This window comes from Nyctereutes procyonoides, unplaced genomic scaffold, assembly GCF_905146905.1.
Source record: "Nyctereutes procyonoides isolate TBG_1078 unplaced genomic scaffold, NYPRO_anot_genome, whole genome shotgun sequence".
Classification (NCBI taxonomy): domain Eukaryota; kingdom Metazoa; phylum Chordata; class Mammalia; order Carnivora; family Canidae; genus Nyctereutes; species Nyctereutes procyonoides.
Genome location: NW_026575034.1, coordinates 20,939,347 through 20,950,851, shown reverse-complemented (window position 1 = coordinate 20,950,851; position 11,505 = coordinate 20,939,347). Strand labels below are relative to the sequence as shown.

The window sequence follows — 11,505 nt, the reverse complement described above, 5'->3', positions numbered from 1 at the left end:
GCACCTTAAGTCCAGCAAAGTAGCACTGTGGTTTTTATTGTGAGGAAAACAGAGAGAAGGGGCTGGGCCAGAATCATCTCAAGAGCCCTCCTCTCAATGATTGCAGCCCAGGAGGCTCTTCACTCTCTGGGGCTGTGGAAGGGACTTGGCTGTGCTCAGTTTCTCCACATCACTGTAGCAGTACAAATCGGAGCCATGGATGAGATATAAGCCGGGACCATTGGCAGAACATGAGTTGGGGCCGAGGGACTTTTCTACACACAGGGCCCCGTCAACCTTCTCATGTGGCCAAGGAACCTCCGTCCATGTGGCTTGAGCTCCTAACTTCAGGTCCAGCCACCACAGATGTCGTCCTGGGAAGAAGGTACCAAACAAAACATGGCTTCTACATCATGGGATCCTGGCCTTGCCCTTCTCAAACCCTGATGGGAATCTATGCCATGGAGAAGTAGCAGAACAAGCCACCCTTTAGTACCCAGATGCCCCTCACCTGCTGCAATGTGGAGCCGAGAAGTCCCAGGACAAGTAAAGGCTGCATCCACAGTCTCAAGGTTGATCCCATGAGGGCTCCCAAATTCCTTCTCCAGCCTCTTCGGATAACCATCTACTAGAGTATAGCCTCCCTTTGTCAGGAAGATATATACCTGAGTGCCCTGGAGAACAAAAGACATTAATCAGCATAGAGTTGGATATTCTCCTAGTTTCCATTTCAAGCCTCTCTTCCAACACATACTTGGATTAGGTAGACTTTATTGTCCCAGGAAAAGGCAGCATCCACTGTTGAAGGACCCTGGGGCCACTGATGGACAATGGGCCAGCTGTGCCACCCATCCCGACTGGTGTCCAGACGCCAGTAGTGGGACCCTGTGGGATATGAGATAACTCTAGTGCTGACGGAAAAGGCCAGACAATGAATAGGAAAGGAACATGTGCAGGGATAGGTCTTGAGAGGGAGAGGAGAATACATCCAGAGGCCAAGAGGGAAGAGACCAGGTGAGAGGAGATAGGGCAGGACTTGATCAGTGGTGACCTGGTCATGGTAACCTGCTTCTAGAGTTGGAGTTACTAGGGCCCTGGCAGAAGGGCAGGCATGGAGAACAGTGGCTAACGTGCCAAGGGAGGCTAATGTCATGCGGTTTGACAGGGGCTCCCTATGCATCTCAGACATCCATATGCAGAGATACTAAAAATAATGAGGGATAGTGACCAGAAGTTAAAAGGGAAGCACCACAGCATGCTCCCACCAAGTGTTCTCACCTAGCTGTGTTCTCTAATCCCTGGAAGTGGCAGGAGAATGAGAGTAGCCAGACAAGCCCTGACCTTCTTCTCCCCTTCTCATAACAATTTATTAAAGGAATTGTCTATGTTCCCACTTACCTTTCCTTCCCCAACCCATTCCACTTATACTTGTTTCCCTCCCATTGAAACTGTCCTTTTCAAGGTCATCAGTGTCCTCCAACTTGCCAGATCTAATCATCAATTCTCTCCATCCTGCTCTACCTCTCAGCTGCATTGGATTGCTCACAACTCTCTTCTTGAAATATCTGCTTTTTGGACCTTGGCTCCTGTGATACCAGCCTCTTCCAGTGTTCCTCTTATTTTTAAATTTTTATTTATTTTTTTACTACTCTTCTCTTCAGCGTGATATCTTATATCAAAATCCTCTAGTTTGGACCTCTTCACTACCTATACTTACTCTCTTGATGATTTCACCTAGTCTGGGGCTTTAAATATCATTTACATGCTAATGACTTTATATCTGTTCTCTTCAGCTTTCATGGACCTCTCCTTTGAGTATCAGGCTCAAAGGAGAGGCTTAATTGCCTACCCAACATGTTCATTTGGGGCCATTAGGCACCAAAGCTTACAGTGTCCAAGCTGATTTCTGCCCCTTGCCATACACAGACACATACACAGACACACACAAATACTCTTTTCCTGATTTTAGAAAAAAGAACCACCAATCACCCAGTTGCCTAGTCCCCAAAAGCTAAGTCATTCTTAAAAACCTTTCTTTTCCCTTCCCCACTCCAACCAGTATTCAATCTATTGGTTAATGCTGTCACTTTGACCTCCAAAATGTATCAAGATGACTCCTCACCATTTCTGCTGCTATTATCTTAGTCTAAGCTATCATTGTCCCTAATCCAGACAACTGCAAGAACTACTAGCTGGATTCCTTGCTTACACAATTGTGTTTCCTATAGTTAGGAATCTCTTATGGTTTGTCTCCCTCTCTGATTTCATCTTATTTTTTTTATTTCATCTTATTTTTTTTACCTAATGCCTTTTTATTATTGAAATCTCAGCTCTAATAGCATCTCTTCAAAGATGCTTTTTTTTAGAGCAACAGAAGATCTTTTATTAACCATGTGAGCAAAAATACAGAATATATTTATTAATTAATTTTCCCCTAAAGAGAATATACTTTGTATTTAGAGAAGTAAAAGATTAGTTGTCAGGGTTTGCTTTTGGAGAATAATCAATCAGGACCTTCTCAACAGCTGGATACTAATAGCAGGGACCATCACCTCTCGCACAGCTCATTTTCCTCACCTCTATCTCATTATCCTGTCTTAATTTCGTCACAGCTTTTTTGGACAGCTAACATTTTTATTTTATATTTTAAAACATGAATAATTTTTAAATCCATTTATACTACCTCCAAATGCTGTTTGAGGATAAGAAACATTCTGATATTCCCAGAACACTTCACAATGACCTAAAAGTACTCTCTTCTTTCTCTAGATTACAGTCCTCTTTCCCTCTGTCAGGCTTTATGAGGGCATGTGTCTCATCTGCCACATTGGCTACTGTATCCCAGTGCCTAGAACTATGTCCATTGTTTCTCAGATGCTCAATAAATATGTGTTACATAAACAGCCAATGTTCTCACTATAGCCACAAATTCTATAGTTGTTTACTGGGCATGTTATAGTGACTACATATAGAACTTCACCTCCTGCTGAAATTGCCCTGCTATGACCCCTGTTTTAAGAATGAGCTGTGGTGGGGATCCCTGGGTGCCTCAGCAGTTTGGCACCTGCCTTTGGCCCAGGGTGTGATCCTGGGGTCCCGGGATCAAGTCCCACGTCAGGCTCCTGGCATGGAGCCTGCTTCTCCCTCTGCCTTGTGTCTCTGCCTCTCTCCCTCTCTATGTCTATCGTGAATAAATAAATAAAATCTTTAAAAAAAAAAGAATGAGCTGTGGTTCTCTTTGTGCAGAGGAAATAAGTGATGGGTCCCTAATGCATCACTAGGAAATGCACAGAGTGCAGAGTACACTTCAGTGTGGTCTAGAATACAAATAAGAGCTGGGTCTGTCAGATTTCCTCTCTGGCAACCCAGTTGGAAAAAGAGAACAACTGAGGCAGTCTCCCGTTGGAACTGAGGCTGAAAGATCATGAATATGGAGAAGGGCCAGGGCATGATGGGCCTTGTGCAAGCCAACATTGTGAAAAAGCAGAAAGAATGGGTAAGAAATTAGGAGGCAGAGAAAAAAAGAAAGATCTACCAGAAAAAGTAGAAGACCAGCCCTATGCTGAGGACCTGGTCACACTAGTTTTTTCATCAAGAGACTGAGCTCTCACCTCAGCTGGAGAATTTTAGCAAAACAGTGTTCCTCCATATCTGAGTGCTCTTTCATCAGCTAAGGAACGTAGCTAACATTTTTTATTTAGGAGTTCAGTTGCATTCTATTCATGGCCATGTTGCCTGCAAGTTCTGTGATCTCTCCATGGCTGGGTATTCTCTCTACATCTCTGTGTGGTCCCCTTTGACCCTGTTTTCTCAATATCTCTACCTATCTACATACCTACCTCTATCTCTGTCTCACCTTTTCTGTCTATCCTCCTGATGGTCCCATGCACTCACCATCGCTGCATGTTCTGGTAATTATGTGTTCTTACTATGGCATATATTCAGTACAAGTCTATATTTGCACTACAAGTGTGTGTGTTTCATCATGGATGAATGCTCTCCTTCAGCATGCATTCTTGTTGTGTAGATATACTCTCCTCATGACTGTGTCTTTTTCATTATAGTTTGATAGTCATATCTGATCAGATTTGTCCAGGGGTTAGGAGCAAAAAAAGATTTTCACTGTTCTACGTTCTCACTCCTATTTTACATTTGTATCTGATCATATGTATGTCTTAAACTGAGTATTGTTTACTCCTTCTCTTGGGGTTATTCTCAAGTGTGGATCAAGACTCATCACTTGGAAGGGGAGGAGGGTGGGGGGTGGGGGTGAATGGGTGACGGGCACTGAGGGGGGCACTTGACGGGATGAGCACTGGGTGTTATTCTGTATGTTGGCAAATTGAACACCAATAAAAAATAAATTTATTATTAAAAAAAAAGACTCATCACTGTCTGCCTGACTAATGCCAGAACATCCCGAGGTATCATTACATGACTTCTACCTATTAATGCCACAGGTCTGGAGAAAAGTGTCTCTCTGGTCACTAAAAGAAGAAACCTCAAACCAGCAAAGCTATCTCCTAAAGTTCTAAGGGACCCAAAATTTATTGGCTTATTCTCAGCAATAGGAACATCTTATCCCCAGGTAATTCTTTTTTTTTTAAGATTTTTAAAAAATTTATTCGTTGAGAGACACACAGAGAGAGGCAGAGACACAGGCAGAGGGAGAGAAGCAGGCTCCCTGTGGAGAGCCTGATGTAGGACTCAATCCCAGGACTCTGGGCTCACGCCCTGAGCCTAAGGCAGACACTCAACCATTGAGCCACCCAGGTATCCCTTCCCAGGTAATTCTGTATCCAAAGCCTGAACTAAGAACCAGGCACTTGGAAAAATATGGAGCTCCTGAGAATATGCTTAAGGGGAGCTAGAGGACCTGGCAAGACATGCAAGAGCAAAAGGAATATGAGGAGTCATAGAGATCCAAAGAGGGCACAGACCTGAGAGTAGATGGTATTATAGGACAGACAGATAAATGAAGTTAGAGGCCTGGGGAATGAGAGACAAGGTTGAACAATATGAATCAGAGGAGATGAGAGATAAAAAACCACATGCCAATGATGCTAAGCATAGGGCCCAAGGGGACAAAAGAAGGGATGCAGTGATGAAAATAGAGGAAGTATATCAGAGATGGGAGACACATGAAAGAGATGGGAGGTATGAAGGGCAGAGATGGGGAGTCAGGGAGGCATCTCTCACCACTGAAGGCATATGTGGCACCATGGTTGTCAGTCAGCAGTGCAGACAAGACTGGAAATGTGCTACAGCGCATATCCTCATGGCCATGATGGGTATCATTCCCATGGCCTGTCCCATTCCTGTGTCCATGACCTGGGGAGAGAATTAGGTGAGGGGGAAAACAGAGGGAAGCAGAATGAAGTCTGATTGGAATGAAGTCTGAGGTGGAAGAGATGGCTATGGTTAGTGGGGATGTGGACTTCTCCCTTAGGAGGACAACTGGGAAGGTCCAGAATGGAGATGGGGCTAGGGCAAGGGCCAAGGTGCTATACCACAGAATTAAGGTAGGAGCTGGGGTATGTGGGGTCTGCAAACTCAGGGAAGGTAGATGAATTCTAGTAGATTTCAGGGGCTCAGACTTTCTCACCTCTGCCAGGGCAGGGTATGAAGTAGTCTCGAACATCCAGAGGGTACTTTGGAAGCACCTCTCCTGTGACAGGGTTGAACCGCAGGAATTGGTTACCCCGGAAGCAGTAGTAACGGCTGAGCCATCGTAAGGCAGAGGAGCAGTGCCCAACAGCTGGCCAGGAACGTTCCTTTTTGGTTCCCGTTGTCAAGTCCCAGAACCATGTTTGGTTACCTTTGTCCAGTCAATCAACAAGCATTCAGTGAGGCCAGGCTATGCCCTCTCTTTTGCTAGCACTGGGCCCCAGGATGGGCCAGGTATGATCCTGGCCACATGGAGCTCACACCCAGCAGGGACACAGGTGAAGAGAGTGATCATATAATAAAATTCAGCAGCAAAATGCACATGATTGGCTCAGCAAGTGCAGTGAGGAAAGACAGGGAAAGGTTTCCAGAGAAAGTAATATTTAAACTAATACCTGAAGCCGGAGTTTCAAGGCAGAAAAGGGGAGGAGATGGAACTTAAAAGAAAGGAAAGTCTGAAGCATGAAGCAAATGGGGTGTACAAGGAACATCATAGAGTTTTAGGAGCTTCATATTCAAGGTAAAGGCATGATGAATGTTGAGGCTGGAGGGTCAGTAGGAATTTGGTGATGGAAAACTTTGTATATAAGACTAAGGGACATAGATTTATCCTAAAGATCATGGGGAGCAGTGAAGAACTTTTAGCAGAATTACACCCAGTTACCTCACCCAGGATGACTTCCTCTCCTTACCCTATTTGACCTCTAGACCATAACTGACTTCTCTATTTCTTCCCTTCCTTGGGAAGCCACATGGTGTTCCCTCACCACCATCATCCTTGCCACAACCTCAATCACCACCAACCCATCATGACTCCAGGCTCTCTTATTCCAGCCTGGGCTGACCTTTGAAGAAGAGGACACCTTCATCTTGGCATTCCCCACGGTGACATTCTACAGCTGCATCCACAGGGGATGGGATTCCAGGAAACTCTTCTTGGAGCAACTTTGGATATCCTTGTTCTTTCTTCTCAGGAGGATACACCCAGACTTTGTCTCCCTGCATACAAATCACTCAATTTTTTTAACTGTTTACCCACATACTGCCACCTGCATTCACACACAACATCTTTGATCTATTGCATGTATACAGTATTCCCCCTGTGGCCCTACACACTTTTGATCTACCTGTGGACAGCAATGTGTTACCCCTTGCACAAGTACATACCTTAGTTTGTGCAAATCCCACCACCGTTACTATAACATTTGCACACATCTGACTATGTACAACCAGACACTCTTATGACACACTTATCTATAATACTATTAGTCTTGGCAAACATATCCACAAATAAAATAGTCATCCTGCAATCATCCATCCATTCATATATTCATTTGGTCATCTATCTATTTATTGATTCATCTATTCACTCGAGAAATAGTTGCTGACTACTATATACCAGATATTGTGAAAAGCACTGAGGATAAAGGGATGATAAGAGTGTCTCTGCCTTCAAGAAGTTCAGTGTAGAAAAGCAGAAAATCCTACAGTCCTAGCCATGCAACCACCAAAGTGGAAACACGTGAAGTGCATTGGAATACAGGGGAAATGCTTAAGCCTACCTAGAGAATTCCTGAAAGGCTTCACAGAGGAGGAAGCATTGGGGCCAAGAGTTGAAAACTGAGTAGGAATTCAGTAGGACAATTGTGGAAAGGGTGTTACCAGCAGAGGGAGCAACAGATACAGAGCATGCTCAGAGTACTATATTTGGTCTCATGTAACTGACACACAGTGAGTGTGATGGGGGAGAAGATAAGCCCAGAAAGATCACCAGAGGCCAAATCTTGAAATTCATGTGTACCTGTCTTGCAGGAAATGGGACAGGGTGGTGCCACTTAATGAAATAGGGGACACAACAGGATGGGTGGGTTGGGTTTGTGAGAAAGATACTAAGTTCAGTTTGAGGGATACTGGATTTGAGGTGCCCACAAAACATCTAAGCCAAAGATGTCTGCCAGGAAATGGGAAAGAGATGTCTGGAGCTCTGGGAGAGATACAGATCTGGTGTCCACAATAGAGTCCTCAGAGCCAACCACTAGTTAAGATCACCCAGGGAAGGTGTATTGAAATGGCTGGAGCAGCTCTCCAAGGAACATTCAGGGACTGGCTGAGGATGGGAAGCTGGAAACGAGCAGGAAAGAGGCAAGAAGGGAAATAAAGCTGGCAGTGAGGGCCACCCCCAGGACACATGGCCTTGTGCAAGTTAGAAGATTCCCTTCCTCCAAGTGGACACAGCCTTGGCCAGAGCATGGGACTCAGTGAGCACAGCAGGCTGGATTTCATCTTCCCCTCACCCCTCAGCCAGGTGCCATTGTTATGAACAGCCTGGCCACCATATGAAAAGTACATGATGCAGAGTCTTGGAGACCAAGGGAAGAGATTACCAAAAAGGATGGCCAAAGGCATGAGGGGTAGCAGAGAGGTCTGGACAAAGATTGGGCCTGAAGAATAGCCACTGGATGCTGGGCCTGCTAGGCCCACATGCACATACACTCCCTTAGCATAAGCTTTTTCAGGAAAGGAAGGCACAGGGGAAGGAAACCTGGAACCTATTGTAAGGGGTCCATGCTAGGGCCACCCAAGGGAGTGTCTAACGTGTCCATTCCAGCACTTCCTGGCCCAGCCCTGACCTTGACCAAGCAGTACCTTGAGGAGGAAGACACTGTTGTGACCACGGCGGAAGGCTGCATCCACGGGGCTGGTTAAATTCTTCCACCTCTCTGAGATTAGCTCCCGGACCCATCTGTGACTCTTCCACACAAACTCCCCTGAAAAACACATACTCACTGAGGGACCCAGAATAAACTTTTGGCCTACTGAGATAGTTACAGAGAAACTGTGGGTGGTGCCCTCAGATAATTCCTAAGATCTCCCACAGATAGATACACCCTCAGAGAATGGGACCAAGTCTGAAGTCCCAAACGGCCCAACACCAGCACCTCCTACCTTTAAAAAACAGCATGGCCCCATGTTCATCCAGGGTGGTAGCATCAAAGCTCCAGCCATCCAAGCAGAGTTCTGGGGTGGAGGTGGGGGATGCAAGTAAAAGACCAGTCAGGTAATACAGTGCAGAGACACAGCCAGACAGACAGACTCAAGAAGTCAGGGCCTCACCGGTCACATCTGGCTTCACTCTGGCCCCACTCCCACCTTCAGTTCCATTCCCATGGGTACCGTCCCTAGAGAGAAGACAGACAGTTGCTGGATCCACTGGGCCCACTGCCTCTCCCTTAGCTCCTATCTTCAAACTTGCCCAGGCCTAAAAAATGTCCCTAGCCCACTCTAGCCCATTCCCTAGTCCTTCCCCAGCTCCAGTTTTACTCACGGAGAAAGAGGGTGGGCAACAACCAGAGACCAGCACAGGCCCAACAACCCCAGTGCCCAAGCCATGTTGAGATGCCACAGGAGAGCTCTGGATGCCTGGCTGAGTTCCCTATATAGAGATGGCAGCAGCAGCACCACCCCCACCACGAGGCTGCTGAACCTCCAAGTCCTGTCTCTCAGAACTATGCCAATATTTGCTGATTACATCACTGCAAATAAGGTCAGGGTCTGGACAGAAATCTGAGTCCAAGACTAACTCTTCCCGGCAAGAGGCTCCATCCCCCTTCGAGGACTTTTGAGCAGTAACTAGCCCAATGCCATTGATGCTCAGTTCATCAACTTGGTGATGGGTCCAGGTGCCCATAAGGTCAAGGAAGGATGTAGATTGATTGAGGATCACCTTTTGTGGTTGGATTTATCTCTACAATGGGGGGAAAAAGGTAGAGGAAACTATCATTTTTGTGTAATGACTGTCAAGCCCTGCTCTAAGACAGCTAAAGACACCAATACTCCTATCTATTTAGCAAACACACTTAGAACTACTCAGAGAAAAGCTCTTTCCAAGCTTCTTCAAGGGTCTTCCTGGGGCATTCCCAAACCTGTTCAGCTTTGCCCTTGATGGGTCAATAATATATCACTGTCACCAAATGTCAAAGTCCCACCCACAACACCACTCCTGCTGGCAAAGTGCTTAGATAAATCACCTGGGAGGGAAGGGCTGAATGGGGCAGAAAGAGGTGTCTCTCTCGCAGATTGCATTTCCAGTAATTAATCTTTCTTGGTACTTTCCACCTTAAGGGAAAAGTGCTTTATTTACCCATCACAGGATAAACAGAACTATAACTGGGGTTTCACAATATTTATTGCTGAGTCTTGCCTAAATGCTAACTTCCCAATCAAGCCTTTCTTGACCACCTTATCTAGCCATTTCAGACACTTTCGTATTTCCTTCCTGTTTCTTATCAAAACATGAAATCATTTCACCTATCTGTTTATTTGTTGCTTTTTTTCTTTGTTTTGCCCATCTTGTTTACTATTACATTCTCTCCACCTAAAATAGTACCTCACACATAACAGGTGCTCAATAACAGTTTGTTGAATGAAAAAAAAAGTGGATTTCAACTACTGACTGGTGTTGCTAATGTTGCAGTTGAATTCCTTATAACCTTCTTTCCCTCTGGGGTGAGGGGAATATTAGGAATTGGGGGTGTGTCAATGATGGGAGACATATTGTGATCTAGGGGTCACTGGTCCCCTTGTCATTGCCCTTCATCTGATAGTCTTGTTTTTCTCTCCAGTGTCCCACCTGCACATCCCTTTCTTCCTCCAGCCCTGGGATCTTACCTGCTATCACTAGTATCTGCTATCTTCAGTACTCCCCAAATCTGCCTCATCTCCATCTCAGAAGACAGATGTGTGCAGTCAGCAATGGGCCAGGTTGAGATTCTAGGACACCTAATCCCCAGCCTAGCCCTAAAGGGCCCTGATCCCTCTCAGATGGCTCCATGCCCCTGGCATTCCCCTATACAACCTTAGCAAGAGTCTCAGATTTGTTTTCTATTCTGCAAAGTTTCCTTCTAACAGGAAAACAAAGATTTGTGGGACCTCTGGAACATGTCACTGGGTCTTTGCCATCAAGACCAATGTTCTTCCTTGATTTACAAATAAAAATGTGCCTCTTTAATATCTTTCCTCCCAGTTGGTTAGTGGGCAAAGCTGGACTCCCTAAGCCCTTGGCAGCATGGGCAAATGCCAGGGCTCCTGTGGCAGATACCTGACACCCACTTTCTTCCCACCGCAGGGCATCCCTGACTGACCTTGCCCCACTCCAGTTTCTGGGCACCAGGAGCACCACCCTCAGACTCACTCTCACCTGCTTTTTTGCCTCTCAGTCTCTAAACCCTGATATAACCTTCCTGGGGTTCTTCCTATTGAGCACATAGTAACTACCTCAACCACTGTCTCTAGCTCCAGACCTGCACTAAGCCTGCCGGGGGAGATGCAGATTTTCACACTGAGTCACAAACACGGCTCAAGAAATCCACAGTGAGCATCTTCGACAGCTGTAGTATCAGGAGGCTGCATGGCTCTGCTGGTCCAGGGAAGCAGCCTCCTCTGGCCTAGCAGGACTCCGAGCACATATACTAGTGGTCAGTTTTCAGCTTAGCCTCTTTTTTCTCCACATAGCACTGGTTCCCTCCACTGCACCCCTGAGTCTATCTATCCTAGAAGAGTGATTTGTGCCATGTTTTCACTATTGTTTCCTAATCCTCTTTTCTACCCTAAGGGAACTTAAATAGCATGATAGGAGACTTCCCCTTCCCTCCCTGCTCCCCAACCTCCCCATCAGGCCCTCCATCCCTATCCCCGCCCCCCCCCCCCATATCCCCTGCTCTACTTTCCCAAGGAGTAGACTAGCAGTCATCTGCATGGTACACAGTGCTGTTGAAGCTCAAGTTCTGAGCAAGAGCTAAGAGGTAGAGGACTAGGTCCATTTGGCAACCCAGGCTGTGGATATGTTGGCCATTCTGGTGC

The 11,505-nt window shown here is 46.0% G+C and overlaps 1 protein-coding gene across 1 annotated transcript; it reads right to left on the bottom strand.

Annotated features, from left to right (window-relative positions):
• On the bottom strand, positions 1-9,086 carry HPX (hemopexin). The gene is made up of 10 exons (XM_055317572.1): positions 8,972-9,086; positions 8,761-8,825; positions 8,593-8,664; positions 8,293-8,414; positions 6,492-6,645; positions 5,585-5,797; positions 5,179-5,310; positions 734-864; positions 491-653; positions 1-353 (listed from the first exon to the last, which is right to left on the bottom strand). The coding sequence occupies exons 1-10, from the start codon at positions 9,034-9,036 to the stop codon at positions 94-96; spliced, it is 1,377 nt and encodes a 458-aa protein (XP_055173547.1). The 5' UTR covers positions 9,037-9,086; the 3' UTR covers positions 1-93.
• Positions 9,087-11,505: the final 2,419 nt, after the last annotated feature.